This window comes from Rhinoderma darwinii, chromosome 9 (genome assembly GCF_050947455.1).
Source record: "Rhinoderma darwinii isolate aRhiDar2 chromosome 9, aRhiDar2.hap1, whole genome shotgun sequence".
NCBI classification, from domain to species: domain Eukaryota; kingdom Metazoa; phylum Chordata; class Amphibia; order Anura; family Rhinodermatidae; genus Rhinoderma; species Rhinoderma darwinii.
Window position 1 is genome coordinate 21524128 of NC_134695.1, and position 23929 is coordinate 21548056.

The 23929-nt window shown below is 45.1% G+C and overlaps 1 protein-coding gene across 6 annotated transcripts in view; it reads left to right on the forward strand.

The window, feature by feature from the left end:
• The window catches only part of LOC142660646 (uncharacterized), a 228571-nt gene that overhangs the window by 107724 nt on the left and 96918 nt on the right, over positions 1-23929 (forward strand). For 5 of the 6 annotated variants that reach the window (XM_075837341.1, XM_075837343.1, XM_075837339.1 and 2 more), the window contains exon 5: positions 16864-16903. The exons of the other annotated variant lie outside the window; for it this stretch is intronic. In XM_075837341.1, coding sequence (XP_075693456.1) covers positions 16864-16903 — 40 coding nt within the window. The remainder of the gene's footprint in view (positions 1-16863; positions 16904-23929) is intronic. 6 annotated transcript variants of the gene reach the window in all.

Sequence of the window (23929 nt, forward strand, 5' to 3'; positions counted from 1 at the left end):
CTGCTCCCACAACAGCTCTATGGGGTTGAGATCTGCGGACTGCGCTGACCACTCCATTACAGATAGAATACCAGCTACCTGCTTCTTCCCTAAATAGTTCTTGCATAATTTGGAGGTGTGCTTTGGGTCATTGTCCTGTTGTAGGATGAAATTGGCTCCAATCAAGCGCTGTCCACAGGGTATGGCATGGCGTTGCAAAATGGAGTGATAGCCTTCCTTATTCAAAACACCCTTTACCTTGTACAAATCTTCCACTTTACCAACTTCAAAGCAACACCAGACCATCACATTACCTCCACCATGCTACACAGATGGCGTCAGGCACTCTTCCAGCATCTTTTCAGTTGTTCTGCATCTCACAAATGTTCTTCTGTGTGATCTAAACACCTCAAACTTCGATTCGTCTGTCCATAACACTTTTTTCCAATCTTCCTCTGTCCAATGTCTGTGTGCTTTTGCCCATATTAATCTTTTTTCCTTTTATTAGCCAGTCTCGGATATGGCTTTTTCTTTGCCACTCTGCCCTGAAGGCCAGCATCCCGGAGTCGCTTCTTCACTGTAGACGTTGACACTGGCGTTTTGCGGGTACTATTTAATGAAGCTGCCAGTTGAGGACCTGTGAGGCATCTATTTCTCAAACTAGAGACTCTAATGTACTTGTCTTGTTGTGCAGCGGGGCCTCCCACTTCTCTTTCTACTCTGGTTAGAGCCTGTTTGTGCTGTACTCTGAAGGGAGTAGTACACAGCGTTGTAGGAAATCTTCAGTTTCTTGGCAATTTCTCGCATGGAATAGCCTTCATTTCTAAGAACAAGAATAGACTGTCGAGTTTCACATGAAAGCTCTCTTTTTCTAGCCATTTTGAGAGTTTAATCGATCCCACAAATGTAATGCTCCAGATTCTCAACTAGCTCAAAGGAAGGTCAGTTTTACAGCTCCTCTAAACAGCAAAACTGTTTACAGCGGTGCTAACATAATTGCAGAAGGGGTTTCAAGTGTTTTCTTATCATCCATTAGCCTTCTAACACAGTTAGCAAACACAATGTACCATTAGAACACTGGAGTGATGGTTGCTGGAAATGGGCCCTCTATACACCTATGTAGATATTGCATTAAAAACCAGACGTTTGCAGCTAGAATAGTCATTTAGCACATTAACAATGTATAGTGTATTTCTGATTTAATTTAATGTTATCTTCATTGAAAAAAACTGTGCTTTTCTTTCAAAAATAAGGAAATTTCTAAGTGACCCTAAACTTTTGAACGGTAGTGTATATATTAGAGAAAAAAACCTTACCTAACAGCCTTTCCTTATCAGGAGAAAACGTGCAATAGAATCTGGGGAGGACCAGTTAATGGTAGCGTTTAGTGGAGGACTGGGGGACCAGAGAGAGACGTCAGCAAATTCCAGGCCCAAGCAACTTGAGCAATGTCAAGTTGTGAGCTAGTATGAGGGTTGGCTATCCAAGAGCTCCACACTTTCAAAAATTTATCAGGGCATCCACGTGCTTCGTAAATGAGGTTTAAAAAGTGGCAAAGTAGAATTAACCAACGCAATCCATGCTGACAACATAGGAACCTTTTGGATGTTTCCATTGTAGAAGTATATATATGTTTTTTAGCATAGGAGTGTCATGAGAGATCGAACAGCTATAGTAGGTATAATTTCTTCTACAAATAATAGACAAGTTGTGGGTTCAAATATACAAGGGAGTCCTGCTTTAAGCTCAAATTCCATTACCTCAGCCCAGAAGTTATTAATAATTAGATATTCCCAGAACATATGTAGGAAAGAGCCCTCAGCTCCATGGCAACGTGGGCAGACAGGAGTAGGTATGCATTCCATTCGAAATAATTTGGAAGGAGTGTAGTAAATTTGGTGTAAAATTTTTTATTGAATAAGTTGATCTTTTGTAGATATCAAGGGACCTGTTAGAGCGGATAGCATTTCTTTATAATCATCTGCAGAAATGAAAGACAAAGTCTGAGACCATCGGTCCAGGGCTCTATCAAATTTATTAGAAGATACAGTTAACCATTTTCTGTAACGTATGGATAATGGATCACCCAATCCTCCACCAGGGATGTACATAGTCTGACATTATATCCCAAAAATTGCGACCGAAGAGCGTGTCTAGCTGGGGTGTAACTAGGAAAGGCTGGGCCCCATAGCAAACTTTTGACTGGGCCCCCCTCCACTCGTTGCCACACCCAGCCCCCCCCTTAGTAGATAGTGCCACACAGCACCCCCTTAGTAGATAGTGCCTCAAAGCCCCCTCTTGTATATAGTGCTACACGACTCCTCCCTTGTATATAGTGCCACACGGCCCCCTCCCTTGTATATTGGGCCACACGGACCCCCTTGTATATAGTGCCCCCCGCAGACCCCTGTAGCTGGCGCCACACGCAGACCCCTGTAGCTGGCGCCACACGCAGACCCCTGTAGCTGGCGCCACACGCAGACCCCTGTAGCTGGCGCCGCACGCAGACCCCTGTAGCTGGCGCCGCACGCAGACCCCTGTAGCTGGCGCCGCACGCAGACCCCCATGGAGCTGGCGCCGCACGCTGACCCCCCTGGAGCTAGCGCCGCACGCTGACCCCCTGGAGCTAGCGCCGCACGCTGACCCCCTGGAGCTAGCGGCACACGCAGCCCTCCTCCCCTTGTATATAGTGCTCCTTAGAGTTAGGAGGTCTTCGTAACTGTCCAGAAGTGGGTTATACCAAAGCGGAGCCCTAGGTGAACAGGGCACCTCTTCTGAGTTAGAGTAATAAGGATCTCTGCCAGACCTTCAGAGTATTCTGCATTGGGACTGTAAGCGTGTGTCCCGGGGGGGGGGGGGGTTGTCTATAAAAAGAGTTCACCAGGGCATTATAGGAACTGAGAAGTGAAGCTTCCATCTCAGAACAGGGATTGAAGTGTCTGAGTAAACCACCACCAAACATAAACCAGTTGGCTAGCAAGGAAGTAGAGAGAGAGATTTGGGAGGGCCAGCCCACCCTGCTCAGTGGGTAAATGTAGTGTGCCTGCAGTGATTCTAGGAGTATCCCCTGCTCACATGAAAGATCTAAGATCTTTAGCTATATTTGAGTAGAGCGAGAATGGTAGCCATACTGGAGAATTGTGAAAAAAGTACAAAAATCTAGGTAGGGACTTCTTTTTGAACAAATTAATTCTCCCTGTAACTGTGTGAGGGAGGTGTTTCCATCTATCAAAGTCCAACTTGAGACGCTGTATCAAAGGAGTGATATCGGGTATAAAACTACAAATATCAGAGCTAATCACTATGCCGAAGATAGGTAATTTTGTCCGCTCATTGCAGTGGGAAAGGAAGTGCAACTTTCCTAGCAGCACCGGTTGGACCAATTCACACGAAGTCCGGAGAAAGACGTAAGTAAATCAAACAGATAACCTCACCTGTAGAGATGGACCCGGATCTTTGAGGAATGGTATCGTATCATCCAAGTAGAGAGAGACCCGCTCCTCCCTTCCACCTATCACTTTATCAGTAGAGGCTCTTATAGCTAGCTCAAGTGGCTCAATGGCCAATGCAAAAAGGGAAGGGGATAGTGGGCAACCTTGTCTAGTTACTCAGGCTAGTGTGAATGAGGGGGAGATGTGACAATTGTTTTTAATACTTGCTTTAGGTTGGGAGTATATCTGCTCCCATCGGATAAATCTGGGTCCAAATCCAAATTTGCCTAGTACAGACCACAGATAATACCACTCTCTACCGAATCGAATGGTCTAAAGAGGCAACAATTCTGGAGCTATCCAACCCTACAGTAGATGATAAGTTAGTAAATAGCCGTCTAAGGTTAATATTTATGGCCTTCTCTGGCATGAAGCCAGATTGGTCCGGATGAATAAGATGAGAAATAATTTTTTGGAGACGTATCGGCAAAATTTTGGCTAATATTTTAATATCACAATTAAGGAGTGAAAGAGGCTGGTATGAGCCTCTCTCATAGAAGTGGGGAGGGTATTATTCCTATCGAAGGATTGAAAAAGATTAAGTAAATGAGGGGCAATCAGTTCAACATGCAATTTATACCAATCTATGGGCAGGCCATCCAGACCTGGGGTTTTCCTGTTCGGAAAGGAGCTAATAGCCTCTGTAATCGCCTGTAAAGTCAGATCAGCTTCCAAAAAACATCCACTCTATCCAAGGTGGGGAATATATCCGTGTCTAAGTATGCCTCTAGGTCAGGTGGAATATTTGAAACCTTAGAGGAATATAAATCGCAGTAACATTTAGCAAAGACATCATTGAGGGCTGTAACGTCTATGGCCACGGCCGTCGTTCTGACTTAAACATTGACGGCCATGGACATTTTACCTGTGTGCAGCGTCGTCGTCCTGTGAGGCGCCGGCTCTCACTTCCAGACATCGAGACTATCGCCGGAGGGCGCGCACACGGTCTTAAAGGGCCAGTGCGCGCATTTTGCAGGAAGTCTGCAATCTAGCCCAGGATGCCCTGGGCTATAAAAATGGCTCTGCCCTCTTGCTCTTTGCCAGAGCGTGGTTTGTTACCCATAATTTGTCCTGCTAATGGTCTCCCAGTGTCTTCCCGTTTCCCAGTGTACCTTGTTCCTGTATCCCGTATCCTTTTTCCGTGTTACACCGTTCTAGTGCCGTTCCGTGCTGTGCTGTTGCCGTGCTGTGCTACAGTCCTACGCTTCTTTTGCTACGCCTCACTTGACGTCTTCCCGCAGCCTGGTCCTGGACATGCCTGCCTCGCTACTGTCTACATTGGCTCAGGTATTCTCGCTGTACTATTGAACTCTGTACTTTACCTGTTTGGCCAGCTGCCATCACACTATGCGTTACGGCCCAGTGGGTCCACACCCCGCTATGTGACAAGGGCCAGGGGGTCACTAACAAGCTTCCCAGTACAAGAGGTGATTTCCAAAATGGGATTTGGGGTGGTGTCCTCTCCAGCTAGATAAGCTAGCAAAAGACCATTCTTATCTCCCTGTTCAAAAACCCTCTGCTGGGAATATAAAGTTTTCTGCCTGGTGAGCTCAGTCAATAAAACGGTATATTAACGTTGGTTTGCTGAGAAGGAAGTAAAGGCCGAGGAGACCTTAGTCCTGAAATATTCCTCCTCCTGCCACAACCAGTTCAGCCTCCAATAATTGTTTAGCTAGTTCCCTTCTATGCGAGGAGATTGGCTGTATAACCACCCTTCTAATATATGCTTTGAAGGCATCCCATACCAGATTGCTATCTGTCGAACCTGAATTAGTGTTCCAGAAACCTGTAATTTCTCTTTCTACGGAGGTTGCAACTTCAGCACAGGAGAGCCATAGGGGACTCAATCTCCAGATGTTACGCTTGGCAACTTCATCGAATCCCAGAGTGACAATAAGGGGAGAGTAATCCGAGATTCCCCGAGGGAGATACTGTGCATCTACCACGTATATTAAAGAGGCATCATTTCCAAATGCCAAGTCTATTCGGGAAAAGGACCTATAGACGGGTGAATGGCTTCAGTAAGCTACCAAATGAGGGTAGCGAGCACGCCAAGTTTCCCGTAAGTGATCTGTTGTGGCCCAGTCAACCAGAGGGAAATCACAACCCATGACTCCCACTAGTTAATCTAATACAGAGCAAAGCAAAATATTGAAGTCCCAGAAGAGTAGAAGAGGAGCAGGACCAAACTCTGTCGCCTGCATGATTGTCATTGAGTAATTGGACAGTGGCCGGAGGGAGATTCTAGACATTCACTATAATAAAGGATGTAAAATGTATCTGGCATAACAGCACAATGAATCTCCCACTAGGATCTATCTTAACAGACGTAACCTCACATTGTGGAGATTTGTGAACCAACAAAGAGACCCCACAGGAGTAACTGGAATAAGAAGCATGATAACTATGTTTGACCCAAGGTCACTACAGAGCTCGCAATTTGAAACCAAGTAAATTAATCTCTTGTAAAAGTATAATATGCGGATCGTATGTGGAGAGAAAATTAAAAATGAAGGACCTTTTAAATTTGTCATTAAGGCCTCTCACGTTCCAGGAGCGAATTTTCAGATCACGTAGTGTCTACAGCAGTGATATGTAGGTTAATGCAGTATACAGAGGTTAAATAAAGAGACTTATGCCCCCTATTTCCAACTTCAGCACTCCCAGAGATCAGATCACCAGTCCACATGTTCAGAAAATGTTTACATATACACCGTGTTCCAAATTATTATGCACATTGGATTTAAGTGTCATAAACATTTAATAATTTTTCATGGATGGTATTGTGTCTTAGGGCTCTTTGGATCATTGTAATCAATCTCAGACACCTGTGATAATTAGTTTGCCAGGTGTGCCCAATCAAAGGAAAACTACTTAAGAAGGACGTTCCACATTATTAGGCAGGCCAAAGGTTTCAAGCAATATGGGAAAGAAAAAGGATCTCTCTGCTGCCGAAAAGCGTGAAATAGTGCAATACCTTGGACAAGGTATGAAAACATTGGATATGTCAAGAAAACGTAGGCGTGATCATCGTACTGTGAAAAGATTTGTGGCTGATTCAGAGCACAGACGGGTTCGTTCAGATAAAGGCATAATGAGGAAGGTTTCTGCCAGACAAATTAATAGGATTAGGAGAGCAGCTGCTAAAATGCCATTTCAAAGCCGCAAACCGGTATTTGAAGCCGCTGGTGCCTCTGGAATCCCGCGAACCTCAAGTGTGTAGGATCCTCCAGAAGTTTGCAAGTGTGCATAAAGCTATTATTCGGCCACCCCTAAACAATGCTCACAAGCGGAAACGGTTGCAGTGGGCTCAGAAATACATGAAGACGAATTTTCAAACCGTGTTGTTTACTGATGAGTGCCGTGCAACCCTGGATGGTCCAGATGGATGGAGTAGTGGATGGTTGGTGAATGGCCACCATGTCCCAACAAGGCTGCGACGTCAGCAAGGAGGGGGCGGAGTCATGTTTTGGGCTGGAATCATGGGGAGAGAGCTGGTAGGCCCCTTTAGGGTCCCTGACGGTGTGAAAATGACCTCTGCAAAGTACGTAGAGTTTATGACTGACCACTTTCTTCCGTGGTACAAATAGAAGAACCGTGCCTTCCGTAGCAAAATTATCTTCATGCATGACAATGCACCATCTCATGTTGCAAAGAATACCTCTGTGTAATTGGCTGCTATGGGCATAAAAGGAGAGAAAGTTATGTTGTGGCCCCCATGTTCCCCTGACCTCAACCCTATTGAGAACCTTTGGAGCATCCTCAAGCAAAATATCTGAGGGTGGGAGGCAGTTCACATCAAAACAGAAGCTCTGGGAGGCTATTCTGACATCCTGCAAAGATATTCAAGCAGAAACTGTCCAAATACTCTCAAATTCAATGGATGCAAGAATTGTGAAGGTGATATCAAAGAAGGGGTCCTATGTTAACATGTAACTTGGCCTGCTAAGTTTTTTTTTGATTGAAAGAGCTTTTGATTTCTGTAAATATAACCTCCTGATGCTGCAAATTCAACACATTACCATTTTAGTTCTCTTTACAACCTTTAAAATGTTTTGATCTCTGTTGTGCATAATAATTTAAAACAGTGCATTTAGAGTTTTTTTATTTCTAAAAAAAAAATAATCTGTTATTAGGAGATTTGTTCAATAAAATTTGCATTATACTCCAACGGTTGATGGCTTGAAGATTATACTGACTGTCATTTGCATCGACTATTTAGGAAAATCAGCGAAAAATAACATTTGCATAATAATTTGAAACGCGGTGTACAAGCAGATAAGTATGAAAAGTAAACCCAACCCAAACCCACCCTACCCATCCCCCCGACCTCGAGACAGGTTTCATTCCCAACGGCTTGTAGCAAAAAAACAAATAGAAATACAAGGTTCGTGTCACGATCTAGGGGTATGTGGACTTACTAGACCGCTTCACCATAGCGGAGAGGCAGCTGGCCAATTCACAGTCTATGCAAAAGTCTATACAAGAGCTTCGTAGCACAAGGGTACCTGAGATAGTCCAGATGGTGGCAGAGGCTCTGGCACGGATGGGGCTAGATGTAGCAGGTTGCGCCATATGTGGTGGATGGTACCAGGAGAGGCAGATGACACCAGACGTGGTGTATACCACCAGGCATGGCAGGTTGCGCCACACGTGGCGGAGTATATCAGGGATGGTAGATGACGCCAGAAGTGGTGTATAACCACAGGCGGCACAACACGATTACAACACTAGACAGGCTCAGGAACTAAACACAGCACAGGATACAGGTAGCAGGGCACGGGAACACTGGAAGCAGGATAACACTAAGGGACCATTTGCAATACAAGCATGGGAAGACTACAACAACATTTAGGCAAGGAGTGAAAGGGCTAATTAACTATATTTTACATGTGCGTGTGCTGGCCCATTAAGGCCGGGCACGAGCGCGCGCACACAACGGGACACTGCAGAGCGGAAGTGAGTGCTGGCGTCTCCTAGGAAGCCAGCACTCAAGTCCATGGCTGCGGCCGTTGAAGGGTAAGTAGGAACGACGATCTGCGGCCGTGCACCTTACAGTATCCCCACACTTACACCCCCTCTTCTTGGGACCTGAGCGAGAGAGGAATTTCTTAATGAGGCTAGGGACATTAAGGTTCTTTTCTGGTTCCCAGGACCTCTCCTCAGGACCAAACCCTTTCCAGTCCACCAAATAGAAAGTCCTTCCTCCTACTCTTTTCCAGTCCAGGATTTCCTTCACCTCAAACACATCAGATAAACTGCTGGGAGCAACTGCAGGACTAGGAGTTTTACTGTAGCGGTTCAGGACTACAGGTTTCAGGAGGGACTCATGAAAGGAGTTTGGGATTCTGAGGGTAGGAGGCAGTCGAAGTTTATAGGACACCAGGTTTACCTGTTGTAGGATCTCAAAGGGTCAGAGGGACCTGGGAGCAAATTTGTAATGAGGTCACCTTCAAACGAATGTTCCTTGAGGATAGCCAGACCTTAACTTCAGGAGAGAACTGAGGAGGAACTCTTCTTCTTTTATCGGCATGCTTTTTCATGCGGTCTATTGCCTGGAGGACAGCAGACTTAGTTTGCTGCCAGATATGAATAAAAGTCCCAAATGTGGAATTTGCTGCTGGTACTTGAGTAATGGCTGGCACAGGAAGAGGAACTCGAGGATGCTGGCAGTGCACAATATAGAATGGAGACGAGGCAGTAGATTCACTTGTGTGATTTGTTGTACGAGAATTCCGCCCAAGGCAGAAGTTGTACCCAATTGTCTTGTTTGGCGGAAATAAAATGACTACGATAGTTCTGCAAAATTTGATTGATCCTGTCCATTTGACCATTGGACTGCGGGTGATAGGCGGAAGAGAAGTCCAGTTTAACGTCTAGCATGTTGCACAGGGCTCTCCAGAACTTGGATGTAAACTGTACACCCCGGTCCGAGACAATATGCAGAGGAAGTCTGTGTAGCCGAAGATGTGCAGAATAAACAGATTTGCCCGGCGAGGAGCAGATTGTAGACCAGTCAACGGAAAAAAAATGTGCCATTTTAGAGAAACTATCCACTACTACCAAGATCGTAGTACATCCAGCTAGGAGGGGAAGGTCAGTGATCAAGTCCATAGCGATATGCTACTAAGGGGCATCAGGAACATACTGGGATAGTAACAGACCAGCAGGTTTGGAGCGGGTAGACTTGTTCGAGGAACAGTTCATACATGAAGCGACATAGTCCGCAACATCTCCAGGCAGAGTAGGCCAACAATAGTGATGAGCTATCAAGTCCTGTGTCTTACGGACACCAGAGTGCCCAGCAAGTTTAGAATTTTGTCCCCAGCGGAGAATTATCTTCTGGTTGGCAAGACGGACAAAAGTTTTACCAAGAAGAATGTCTCTAATTTGCAGAGGGTTAGCGGCAATAATCCTATAAGGATCTATGATGTGTCCTTGGTTTCAAAGGAACGAGACACATTCTTGTCTACAAGACGGAAGTGACGCAAAAACTCAAATCAGGCGCAGAACAATGACCTTCTGGCTTGTCGTGGATTTAATCATTGAGCCGACTGTAGGTACGTGAGGTTCTTGTGGTTAGTATAGATGATAATGGGATAGCACCCTCCAGCAAGTGTCTCCACTCCTCTAAGGCCAACTTGATGGCCAGCAATTACCGATCCCCGATGAAATAGTTGTGTTCTGCTGGAGAGAATAATTTTGAGAAGCCACAATCTTGCCTTTAGAGTTCTTTTGGCATTATAGTGCTCCCGCACCTACGGAAGAGGCATCCATCTCCTGAAAGAACTGCAGAGCAGATGCTAAGGTGAAAGCGCTCTTGAGATCAGTAAACGCTGATTCTGCCTCTGGAGGCCAAACCTTGGCATTCACTCCCTTTTTGGTGAGGGCCGGGATTGGAGCAGTCAGAAATGAGAAATTCGGGACGAATTGCCAATAGAAGTTTGCAACTCCTGAAAATCGTTGTATGGAACGAAGATCCTGTGGTCGTGGCCATTCGAAGACTGATCTCACCTTCTCTGGATCCATCTTGAGGCCACGGTCAGATACGATGTAGCCAAGGAAGGGCAGAGAATTCCTCTCGAACACACATTTCTCAAATTTAGCGTATAGGCGATTCCCCCTTAACCGCGAAAGAATTTGGCAAACATGCTTCCCATGTGTCATCCAATCAGGTGAGTAAATCAGGATATCGTCCAGATAGACCAACACATAGACATAGAGCAGGTCTCGGAAAATGTAATTTACAAACTCCTGGATCACAGCTGGAGCGTTACATAGACGAGGTATTCGTAATGGCCGTCTCGAGTATTAAATACGGTTTTCCACTTATCACCTTTGCGGATACGGATCAATTTATAAGCTCTGCGTAGAACCAGCTTTGTGAACACCTTGGCACCATGTATTCTATTGAAAAGCTCCAAGATAAGCAGCAGGGGACACTTCCTTTTAACCATTATTTGGTTCAGGCCCTGGAAGTCGATACATGGACGACGAGATCTGTCTTTCTTCTCCACGAAGAAGAATCCGGCACCGGCTGGAGAGGATGCCTTGTGAATGAACCCTATCTCTAGGTTCTCCTTAGCCAACATGGCTAGGATCTCTGGCAGGAAGAGAGGATAAACTCGACCTCGAGGTGGCGAGGCATCTGGAAGTAACTCAACAGGGCAATTGTAGTATCGATGGAGAGGAAGAGTCTCTGCTTCCTTCTTACTGAAGACGTTAGATCAGAGAGTGACTGAGGCTGTGTAGGCAAAACAGGACGAACCTGTGGCAGGCAACAACTAAAGCATCTGGGTCCCCTTTGGAGGACCTCTCCAGAACTCCAGTCGAGAACCGGCGTGTGTAGACTAAGCCAAGGCAGGCCCAGGAGAACAGGGTTGATTGCTATAGGTAGAACGAGGAAGGTAATCTGTTCCGAGTGGAGAACTTCGATTTGTAGTGTCAGTGGTTTAGTGACAGACACAATAGGATCGGGCAATGGCAGTCCGTTTACAAAGGCAACTGCCAGAGGTCTCTCTAGAAGAACTGTGGGTAGATGTAGGCAATCCACAAAATCCTGCTGGATGAAATTTGCATCTGCTCCGGAATCCAGATAGGCAGAGGAGGAGTGTTATGTGTCTCCAGAGATGATGGTCACAGGAATAGATAACTTGGGAGAGGCTTTGACATTTTGCGTCGTCCCACCTGGGGTTGTCTCTCCAACCAAACCTAGGTGCTGGAGTTTCCCGTCGTTTGTGTACATGGACACACGAAATGGCCTTTAAGGCCGCAATACAGACACAGACCTGAAGAGCATCTGTGCTATTTCTCCTGCCCTGACAATTTGATTCGGTCTACCTGCATAGGTTCCTCAGGTAGAGCAAAAGGAGGAGGCAATAATGGTCTCTGGAGCGAGGGTGCCCGTCTGGATAAGTCTCTCCCGCCGAACCTCCTAAGCTCGTTCCTGGATCTTCATGTCGACCCGGGTAGCCAACAGGATTAGAGCATCCAGGGTAAAAGGAGGGTCGCGAGCTGCTAACTCGTCCTCTATGTGTGAGGACAGTCTGTGCCAAAATGTCGCCACCAATGCCTCATTGTTCCAAGCCAACTCTGCTGCCAGTGTACAGAAGGAGATGGCATACTCTCCTACTGTGGACTCTCCTTGCTTGAAAGTTAGCGGAGTGGCTGCTGCAGAGGATGTTCGACCTGGCTCCCTGAACGCAGTACGAAAAGTCTATAGGAATAACGCCAGGTTCGAGAATTCAGGGCCCCCTCGTTTCAAGATTGGGTTCTCCCACGCCAGGGCCATACCAGCGAGAAGGGAAATGATGAACGCTACCTTGGCCTCATCAGAGGGGAAGAGGTGAGCATGCAGTCTACAATGGATGGTACATTGGTTGAGGAAACCTCTACAAGCTCTAGGATCAGCATCATAGTGATTTGGTGGAGGCAGTTGGGGATAATTGAGTTTACTGCCACAAGGAGTTGATCCTGGTGTGCACGCAGGTCACGCATATCTGATTGCATCACCTGAACTGCGGTCTTAGGTTGGCCAGCGGGTTCCATGGCCTGTACGTACTGTCACGATCGAGGGATATGTGGACCGCTCCGTTATAGCGGAGAGACAGCTGGCCGAGTCACAGTCTATGCAAAAGTCTATAAGAGAGGTTCGTAGCATAAGAGTTCCAGAGATAGTCCAGAAGGTGGCAGAGGCTCTGGCATGGATGGGGTTAGATGTAGCTGGTTGCGTCAGATGTGGCGGATGGTACCAGAAGAGGCAGATGGCACCAGACATGGTATATATCAGAAGGCATGGCAGGTTGCGCCAGACGTGGCGGAGTATTTGAGGGATGGCTGATGACACCAGATGTGGTGTATAACCGCAGGTGGCACAAAACGAGCCCAACACTAGACAGGCTCAGGACAAAACACAGCACAGGATACAGGTAGCAGGGCACGGGAACACTGGGAGCAGGATAACACTAACGGACCATTTGCAATACAAACATTGCAAAACTACAACAATTCTCAGGCAAGGAGGGAAAGGGCAGAGCCCTTTTTATAGTCCATGGTGGTTATGGCTAATTAACCATATTTTACATGTGCGTGCGCTGGCCCATTAAGGCAGGGCATGAGCGCGTGCTTGCACACTACGGGACACTGCAGAGCGGAGCGGAACTGAATGCTGCCATCTCCTAGGAAGGAGATGACGGCCATCACTCGCAAGTCCATGGCCGCTTCTGTCGATGGGTGAGTAGGAACGATGGTCCGTGTACGTTACAGTTCAATTAAATGGTTAGGGAAAAGGGGCAACCCACCTCCCCTAGAATGCAGCAAGGATTCTCAAATTAAACTAATAGACTCAATGAGCTATAACATGGAAGACAGGAGTATTACGGTAATATATCCAGGTGCTAATAGATCGATCTTTATTTATCCCGCAGTGAAATTATTTTGTTGTTCACAACTCCCAAAATTTCAAAATATGCAATCAAACAAAGACAAGCATAGTCATTTCAGAAAGTCAAAAGTCTCTCCTTACCGCTTCAAAACTGTAAAAGCCGATGACTGAAACAACTGCGCCTCGTATCTAATATATCATGTAACGGATGTGACTCATCCAACACAATCGCAAAAATCTTCTCTAATGTTCTTTTCCTCAACACCTCTTCAGATAATGGCACTCCGCTACCTATTTTAGCTGATCCTTTTTTAATCACCTTGTTTTATCTATTAATCTCCACATTCCTGATATTGCCGCCCCAACAAATCGCACCATAAAATATGCTCGACACCACAGAGTCATAAAACAATATCTCCCAACACCCATCATGTCTGAAGGCATTAGCGAGGAATATCAAGATCTTTACATAGGAGCAAAGTTAGGAACACGTTCCATGGTGTAGAATAGTTTCCCCCTGTTATAATTCCTTACAGCATAAGGAGATATGGTCGCACAGGATTAAAGAGATTAGAGTCCATGACGTTCTAACCAGGCAAAGATGTCTCCCGGCTTGTCAAGGAATATTGCAGAGCAGTTGTGCACCAATCTGAGTTTGGCGGGGTATAACATAGAATAGACTATTTGTTTCTCCCTCATATATTTCTTGGCCTCCGTAAATCGCTGCCTCTGTTTTTGTACCTCCAACGAATAGTCTGGAAAGTCTCTCACATCCTGGTTGGTAGGTTTCAAGAGCCCCTATTTTCTTGTAAGTTCCAGCAATTTATCCCTGTCTTTGAAATTCAGAAACTTGGCAATGAAAGTACATGGTGGAGCCCCAGATGGAGGAGCTCTAGTCGGGATCCGCTGTGCACGCTGCACACATAACATAGGAGAGAATGCGGAATCCCGAAATGTTGATTTGAGACAATTTGACAAGAACATAGCAGGGTCTGGCTTTTCCACACAATCAGACTTGCCCATGAAGCGGATGTTACATCTACGCAAGCGGTTCTCTGTCATCGATTTTAGACTATAATGCAAGAACTTGGCACTCAGGTTTAGTATGGTGAAGTAAATATATTTTATTATACAATCCACTCATATATTGTGAAAGTTTTTGGCCACATAAGGCCTTCATCAGATAATTCAGATTGCTCAGGAACAAAATATAATGAACAAATCTCTGGGACTCGGTATTACACTCTCCTACGCAATGTCCCACAGACGTTGTATAGGAGAGCGTTTTACCGAGTCCCAGAGATTTGTTCATTATATTTTGTTCCTGAGCAATCCGAACTGGTGAATGCCTAAAGTGGCCGAAAACATTCATAATATGAGTGGATTGCATAATAAAAATATATTTACTTCACCGTAAACCTGACTGCCAACTTCTTGCATTATATTACTAAGGAGTGGAACCCTACTTGAGCACCACCTTTCATCGGAGTGCCGTATATTTCCTAAATATCCATTTTAGCCTGCCATGTGGACTGTTGTGTTTCTACAGTGTTTAGTCTTGATCTCAGTGGAGTCACTACGTCATCCATGTCAGAAATACGCCTCTCAGACTCAGTAGTTCTTTCACGCAGTGTATGCGTATCAGCTCTGAGAAGACCAAAGTCCGTTTGAAAGGCATCAATTTTCTCAGAACCATATGAGATTCCATAATCGCCTTCAGCACGTCTAACATAGACGGTTCAAGAGGGGAGTCAACAGGAGTGGAAGGAGAGACGAAGGCCTCAGAAGGGCACGATGCGCCGGGCCCAGATTCAAGACCAGTGGATTTTTCCATCTTGTCCGTAATTTTGGATTGCTTGGAGAGCGCCCATTATGGAATTTCCCCCGAGTAGCAGTATGGTATAAGAACAGAGAATCACTTCAGATCAGTGCACAGCCAAACATACGTTAGAGAATTATATGCAAGAGGAAAGGGGAAGATCCTTCATGTGTCTCATTATATCCAGATTACATCTGTGCAGTATAGGGAGGGACAGCAGGGAGGTTGTAGGGTACAATGCCAGTGGCTGCAAGCTGCTAAAGTCACTCACCACTCCTGTGGACAAAATTGCGGCCGCAACCTCAGGAGCGTCTTCTCCGCAGAGCATCCACTCTTTCCTGGCCCTAAATTGTAATAGGATGTCAGGGCAATACTGACGCCCTATTGCCGCTTTGGCAAGAAACGTAGGCCGGGGATCCGGACCCTTCACTAGGCCCGATAATGCAATGTGGGCCAAAAAGGTTTCAAATTGTGCCTCCCGACAGCGGCAATGCAGCAGGACATCTGCCAAGTCGATGATGGGCTCCGGGAGAGAGGATGGAGGTGGATGATGTATGTGTCACCAGCGGAGCTCCAGAAACACCTCCTCTCCCACCGGAGTTTAGGCCACGCCCCCAATTGAATTGATTTTCTGTTACAGAAATTCCTGCAACAAAATCTGCAGCTTGTGCAGGGAGTCTAAGGCCGGGTTCACACGTAGCGTAAACGCTGCAGAATTTCTGCAACGGAAGGCCAAGCGTTGTGACATTTGCGGCGTAAGCTTGGCGTTTATGCCGCAAAATTCGCTACGCCGGAAGAATAAAAAAAATCATACATTCCCAGAACGCCCTCCTTATTTCTGCAGTCCGGCCTCTAATGACTTTGTATCCCATGTGACCGCTGCAGCCAATCACAGGCTGCAGTGTCATATGGCCTGCAACATCATCAAGGGAGGCCGAAGCGGACGTCAGAGGAGGAAGTGTTAAGTATGAACGTCTTTCTTTCGCAGCGGAATTTCCATCTGAAAAATCACCTGGCATGTCCCGTGTGATTTTTATGCAGCGTATCAGTTTTTACAGGTACAATTTTGCTCTGAGCATCAAGGTCCAAAACACCGTTGGTCATGAAAGAGTTAATTGTCGGACAATCACTTTAATTTGGGTCGGTGATATTTCCTTGTAATTTTTTTTAAGCTAAATATGATTTAGAACTGAAAAAAATGCTCTTTGAATAATATATATGAATACTGACGTACCTAATACTTATTCATTCACTGTGGAACGTGTAGTCCATGTCCGAGGAATATAAATATTATAAGCATCCCGTAAGCTTAGTCACAGGACAATTTATATATACAGTTTATATATTAGTGTAGCTTGAACTATAAGCATATTATTGCTGTATTGTGCCACTAAAGAAAATCTTTGTTGTAGTAGCTTTTCAAATTAATGCAGAGCTCCTCAGGACCACAGAATATTTACTCTTTTCGGTCAGACGCTCACTGGGAGAGAAGAGGAGGCTCAGTTTATAATCTTGCAAACTTTATCAGGGTACTTCAACTGACTCTGCAGGCAGTGGTCCCTGGGAAACAAATATGAAAATAGCTCTTCTCCAAAAGGGCGAAAAGAACATGGCACTTGTCAGCTGATGGAATGTTCTCACAGCAGCACAACCCATTAACAGATATATTTGTTTCTTCTGATTTTATGTAGCGAACAAGAATTGCCTTCACGAACTGCTGCTGAGGAGAAGGTATTTTTAATTTATTTTATCTTTACTTACCATTTTTCCTGATTTCTTATGCGAAGTTCACACTACCGTTTAATATATGTTTACCTCTCATCAGTTAGGAAGAGGGGATCGAAGGATTAAACGGAAAGCAACTGTTCAGTTAGAATTATCATTGATTTCAATGGTAATTCTTTTGTTTCAGTTGCTTTCCATTGGTCTCCATTTGCTATGTTTCTGTTTTTTTGACGGAAGCAAAAGTCCAGTCTGCAGGACTTTTGTTTCCGTGAAAAAAAAACAAAAAAAAACTAGCGAACGGAGACAAATGGAAAGCAACTGAGACAAAATAATTACCTTTGAAATCAATGGTAATTCTAACGGAACCGTTGCTTTCTTTTTAATCTTTCGATCCTCTCTTCCTCTAAAGGAAAAGAGGTGTAAAAGGGCACCCACTTTTTTTTGACCTGCTAGTGTCACCCACTATTACTATCTCCTTTATATCAGGGTCATTAGGGTTATGCCTAGCTCCCCTACCTTTTTCTTATACTAACACCAATCTATTTGCTTTGCTACTCCGTAAGGGAAAACGATTGTAAGTAAATAAAAGTAATATTTATTAATACAAAAAGTAATAATTTTTAGATAAAATACACCAAACACCGTAAATAATCACAGTATAGTATCAGTGCATCCCAATACACATATCAACTTAATATCTATTAAGTAAACTGACCCTACACGGCACAGTATAAACAAGGTATCCCAATCCTAATCTATACCCCCACCCACTTACCTAAACATACATATATACATTACGTTACAATACATACACATAAGTTACTTGTAATTCTCACATTCTCACTATTTCTGTCCCACTCCTTCCTAAATAACTGTCCCTGTACACTAAGGGTTAACAAGAGAGATGGAGGAAAGGGTTACCAGGGGAGTCAGGTAAATGGTTAACAATGGGAACGTGCAGGCAGGTGGGAAAGGGTTAACCAGGAATGTGTAACTAGGGAAATGTGCAGGCAGGTGGGAAAGGGTTACCAGGGGATGTGCAGGTCAGCAAGGATTAACTAGGGACTTAGGGGAGGCAAGGATTAACTCAGCGGTAGCAAGGGTTAACACAGGGTCTCAGGGGCAGCAAGGGTTAACACAGGGACTCAGGGGCAGCAAGGGTTAACGCAAGGACTCTGGGGCAGCAAGGGTTAACACAGGGACAGACAGGGAGAGAGGGGGTTAAAGTTTAGATGTGGCTACACTATGATACTTCGCATTGGTGGAGCAGGAGTCTGAGAGAAGAGGTCCGCAGGGCAGGAGACAGGCTGCAGGACAGGTGAGCTGACGGTGGTGTGGGAGGCAGGACCCAGCTTCTCCCAGTCGGTGGAGTGGTGAGGGAGGTAGGCTGCTCTCCTGAGCGTACCGACACAGGGCTATTTAAACCCTGTCTGTACGCTCGTAAATGGGGGTGAGTGGCACTCGCCCCCGGCTAACATTGGTCGGCATGGTGATAACATATCACCGTCCGAATCATGAGCGCCCGCGTGAAATCCCACGAGATCGTGCGGGTGGGAAGTTTAAAATGGAGACAGGAGATCAAAGCAATATCTCCTGTCTCCATCGCTTCCAAACAAAGCAGGACAATAACTAATTGTCCTGCCTTGTTGTGAAGCCATTGCTCATGACCAGGTCTCTACAGCCCTGGCTCATGAGACATTACATATATATATATATATATATATATATATTAGGAGACACCTCCCTTTACAGGAGATAAACGTATATTAACGGTAGAATGAAAGAAGCCTCAGTAGGAATCCAAAAATATAAAGACAAAGTCAACATGTAACACACACACACACACACACACACACACACACACACACACACACACACACACACACACGTCAATCACACTCCCTACATATATATATATATATACACACTAGTGTGTGTGTGTGTGTGTGTGTGTGTGTGTGTGTGTATGTATGTATGTATATATATATATCGGACAAAAAATATGGCGACAGCACACTGCGAACACTAATGTAACCTAAACTGCTACATATAAATAAATGTTACATGCTAAATCTACTTACAATAGGGAGGTTCTTAGTGCACATTTTGATCAAAAAGTGTTTGCCCACCTGCCACGACAAGGCGTACTCCGTAGGTGGGGACGTGTGTGTGTGTGTGTGTGTGTGTGTGTGTGTGTGTGTGTGTGTGTGTGTATGTATGTATGTATATACAGTGAAGGAAATAAGTATTTGATCCCTTGCTGATTTTGTAAGTTTGCCCACTGTCAAAGACCTGATCAGTCTAGAATTTTTAGGCTAGGTTGATTTTACCAGTGAGAGACAGATTATATTAAAAAAAAAACTGAAAATCACATTGTCAAAATTATATATATTTATTTGCATTGTGCACAGAGAAATAAGTATTTGATCCCTTTGGCAAACAAGACTTAATACTTGGTGGCAAAACCCTTGTTGGCAAGCACAGCAGTCAGACGTTTTTAGTAGTTGATGATGAGGTTTGCACACATGTTGGATGGAATTTTGGCCCACTCCTCTTTGCAGATCATCTGTAAATCATTAAGATTTCGAGGCTGTCGCTTGGCAACTCGGATCTTCAGCTCCCTCCATAAGTTTTCGATGGGATTAAGGTCTGGAGACTGGCTAGGCCACTCCATGACCTTAATGTGCTTCTTTTTGAGCCACTCCTTTGTTGCCTTGGCTGTATGTTTCTGGTCATTGTCGTGCTGGAAGACCCAGCCACGAGCCATTTTTAATGTCCTGGTGGAGGGAAGGAGGTTGTCACTCAGGATTTGATGGTACATGGCTCCATCCATTCTCCCATTGATCCGGTGAAGTAGTCCTGTGCCCTTAGCAGAGAAACACCCCAAAAACATAATGTTTCCACCTCCATGCTTGACAGTGGGGACGGTGTTCTTTGGGTCATAGGCAGCATTTCTCTTCCTCCAAACACGGCGAGTTGAGTTAATGACAAAGAGCTCAATTTTAGTCTCATCTGACCACAGCACCTTCTCCCAATCATTCTCAGAATCATCCAGATGTTCATTTGCAAACTTCAGACGGGCCTGTACATGTGCCTTCTTGAGCAGGGGGACCTTGCGGGCACTGCAGGAATTTAATCCATTACGGCGTAATGTGTTACCAATGGTTTTCTTGGTGACTGTGGTCCCAGCTGCCTTGAGATCATTAACAAGTTCCCCCCGTGTCGTTTTCGGCTGAGCTCCCACCTTACTCAGGATCAAGGATACCCCACGAGGTAAGATTTTGCATGGAGCCCCAGATCGATGTCGATTGAGAGTCATTTTGTATGTCTTCCATTTTCTTACAATTGCACCAACAGTTGTCTCCTTCTCACCCAGCGTCTTACTTATGGTTTTGTAGCCCATTCCAGCCTTGTGCAGGTCTATGATCTTGTCCCTGACATCCTTAGAAAGCTCTTTAGTCTTGCCCATGTTGTAGAGGTTAGAGTCAGACTGAATAATTGAGTCTGTGGACAGGAGTCTTTTATACAGGTGACCATTTAAGACAGCTGTCTTTAATGCAGGCACCAAGTTGATTTGGAGCGTGTAACTGGTCTGGAGGAGGCTGAACTCTTAATGGTTGGTAGGGGATCAAATACTTATTTCTCTGTGCACAATGCAAATAAATATATATAATTTTGAATATGTGATTTTTTTTTTTTTTTAATATATAATCTATCTCTCACTGGTAAAATTAACCTAGCCTAAAAATTCTAGACTGTTCATGACTTTGACAGTGGGCAAACTTACAAAATCAGCAAGGGATGAAATACTTATTTCCTCCACTGTATATATATGTATGTGTATGTATATATATATGTGTATGTGTGTGTGTATATATATATATATATATATATATATATATATATATAGAAGATCCAAACATAGGAGCAGCACTGTGTCAATAGCCAGAAACGGTTGGTGCTAGCTTCAAAATATCAAGGAGTGACGGGCTCCTCATGCATATATCCAAGAAAAAGAGACTGGAAGCAGCACTCAGCAAAAAAATGTGAATTTATTCACCCAACACAGCAACGTTTCACTTCCTCCATGGAAGCTTGAAAATGCTTCCATGGAGGAAGTGAAACGTTGCTGTGTTGGGTGAATAAATTCAAATTTTTTTGCTGAGTGCTGCTTCCAGTCTCTTTTTCTTGGATATATATATATTTATATATACACACAGAGAGATTAGTGAGAGGCTCAATAGCTTTGCGCCTGTTTTTTAGGCTTCAAATAAGTGCATGCCATATTTGCACAAAAATGTGCGATTTTTCTTCGCAGTTTACAGTTTCGAAAGTGCCACAAAAAGTGGAAGCGTTTACCGGCTGTGGTTGTGTTCTCCACCTTTTAGTAATACTGAAGCCGGAAAATGTGTTGTGAACAGTGTGCAGGGTTTATCAGGAGTGAGCGTGGTCTCCACCTTTTATTAATCCTAAAGCCAGAAAAAAGATTTCATTTTCTGACTAAAACAGTCAAAAATGTGCCAAATTTATTAAGAGGCATGAGCCTTTTAATAAATGTGACGCAATTCACTAGAACACACTTTATGCTTAAAATGGCATATGAAACCGCAGTCTTAATAAATCTGCCGCTAAATGTGTACAATCACTGTTCATACACATTGCATATATGCATACATATATAGGCTCACTACATGTTTACAAGGGTTTATTCGGGCAAACGATCTTCACATCCGAGTGCTGCCCGTGTGTAGAACGGGCAGCAGCTGTACTGAACACTGATCCATTATAGTTAATGGGCTACATAAGACGACCGTTTTTCTTTATGGCCCAAACGGCAGTGATGGAAAAATTGCAGCATGTTCTATCTTTGTCTGTTTTTCCTGGAGGAGTGGCCACATGGATGCCATCTATTCCATTCAAATTTTTGTTAATGTTTGCCTGGAGACACTTGAGAGGTGAACCCAGGAAGTAGAGTCAGAGTTATGTGGTCCTGAATACAAGACATGGTCAGAAGCCAAAAATGCGCACAGAATAAATCACGCACGAGATTTGTGAGATTTTTGTTTTGCAGATTTTTTACTTCTGACCATGTCTATTCAGGACCACACTGTGGTGTCTCTACTTCCTGGTTCCATAGCCCATGAAATAAAAACCTGACCTCTGAAATGGCCCAGTGTTCAGTCAAGGTACTACACTTGGACAGCACCCGGACCTGAAAATCGTTAGTTTGAAACATGCAGTTCCTTGACAGCTTTATTACATAGCCACTAAAACTACCTGACAAAACTGGCCCATGCAGACTTAATTCCCTTTGTTAAAGTATACCTAACCCATTCAGGTTACTTTTCAGAACAAGCCGTCATATGTGTGTACATGAGGAATAAAACTATTTCTGGCCATTATAAGACTTATATCATATCTCCCAACTTCGAAGTATCACAGAGGGACAAACGATGCGGCTCGCTTAGTGTGTGAATTTTTTATTTTAAGCCACGCCTCTAATCCCGACCAATCCTTGCACATACACACCCGGTTCAGCCTACACAGTATCCTGCTCCCATAGTGCCTCCTCCTCCACAGTAAAATGCCAAATAGCTGCCCCACACAGTATAATACCCCCTCTAGCTGCCACCATAAAGTAGAATGCCCCCATACAGTTTATTGCCCACACAGATGCCTTCATGAAGTATAATTCCCAAATAAATTCCCCCATACAGCATAATGCCCCCAGTTGCCCCATACAGCATAATGCCACCATAGCTGCCCCAATAAAGTAGAATGCCCCCATACAGTATAAAGCCCACATAGCTGCCCCATACTGTATAATGCCCCATAGCTGCCCCCATACAGCTTAATGCCCCCAAAGTTGCCCCCATACTTCGTAATTCCCTCATACGGTATAATTCCCCCATAGCTGCCCTTATACAGTATAATGCCCCCACAGTTGCCCCATACAGCATAATGCCACTATAGTGTCCCCATACAGTATAATGACCCTATAGCTTCCCCCATACAGTATAATTCCCCTATAGCTTCCGCCATACAGTATAATGCCCCCATAGCTGTCACTATACAGTATAATGCACCCTTAGTTGCCATCATACAGTATAATGTGCCCTTAGCTGCCACCAAACAGTAGAATGCCGCCTTAGCTGCCCCATACGGTATAATGCCCTTAGTGCCAGTGCCCACATATAAAATGCCAGTGCCCACATAGTGCTACAGTGCCCATGTAGATAGCGCCAACCCCAGCTGTAGATAGCGCCAGAACATAGCCAGGGATTCCGCTCCTAGAGGGAACCCCTGACATCACTGTCCATATGTCGCTCTGGCCGGGGATTCCGCTCCAGGAGGTGACCCCGACGTCACTGTCCATATATGGACTGTGACATCAGGGGTTCCCTCTAGAAGGAGATTCCCTGGCAGAGTGTCGCCCTCGGGGATTCCGCTCCAGTGTGAGCCCCTGACGTCACTGTCAATATATGGACAGTGACATCAGGGGTTTCCTCTAGGAGCCGAATCCCTGGCCAGAGCATCGGCAAATGCTCTGGCAGGAGATTCCGCTTCAAGAGTAACCCCTGATGTAACTGTATGGATAGTGATGTCAGGGGATTCCTCTAGGAGCGGAATCCCCGTCAAGAGCATCGGCAACACTCTGGCAGGGGATTTCGCTCCTGGAGGAGCCACTGACGTCACTGTCTATATCTGTACAGTGACGTCGAGGATTTACCCGGGGACAGCGCTTAAAGTAGCGCTGTGCTCGGGGAGCCCTCGGCCAGGGGAGGAGCCCCTTCTGCTCCTCCGCTCTGAACTAATACTGAAGCAGGGAGCTGACGGTTCCCTGCTTCAGCATTGGGTTCAACTGTATCCTGAGGACGCAGATACAGTTCACAGCGGGACATACCACGGGGCTGCCCAGGACAGCGGGACACCGCCAGAATCCAGGACTGTTCTTCATAATCCGGGACCGTCCCGCTGAATCCGGTTGGGAGGTATGTTTATATATCCTGCATTTTTTAGCACTTTTCCCCT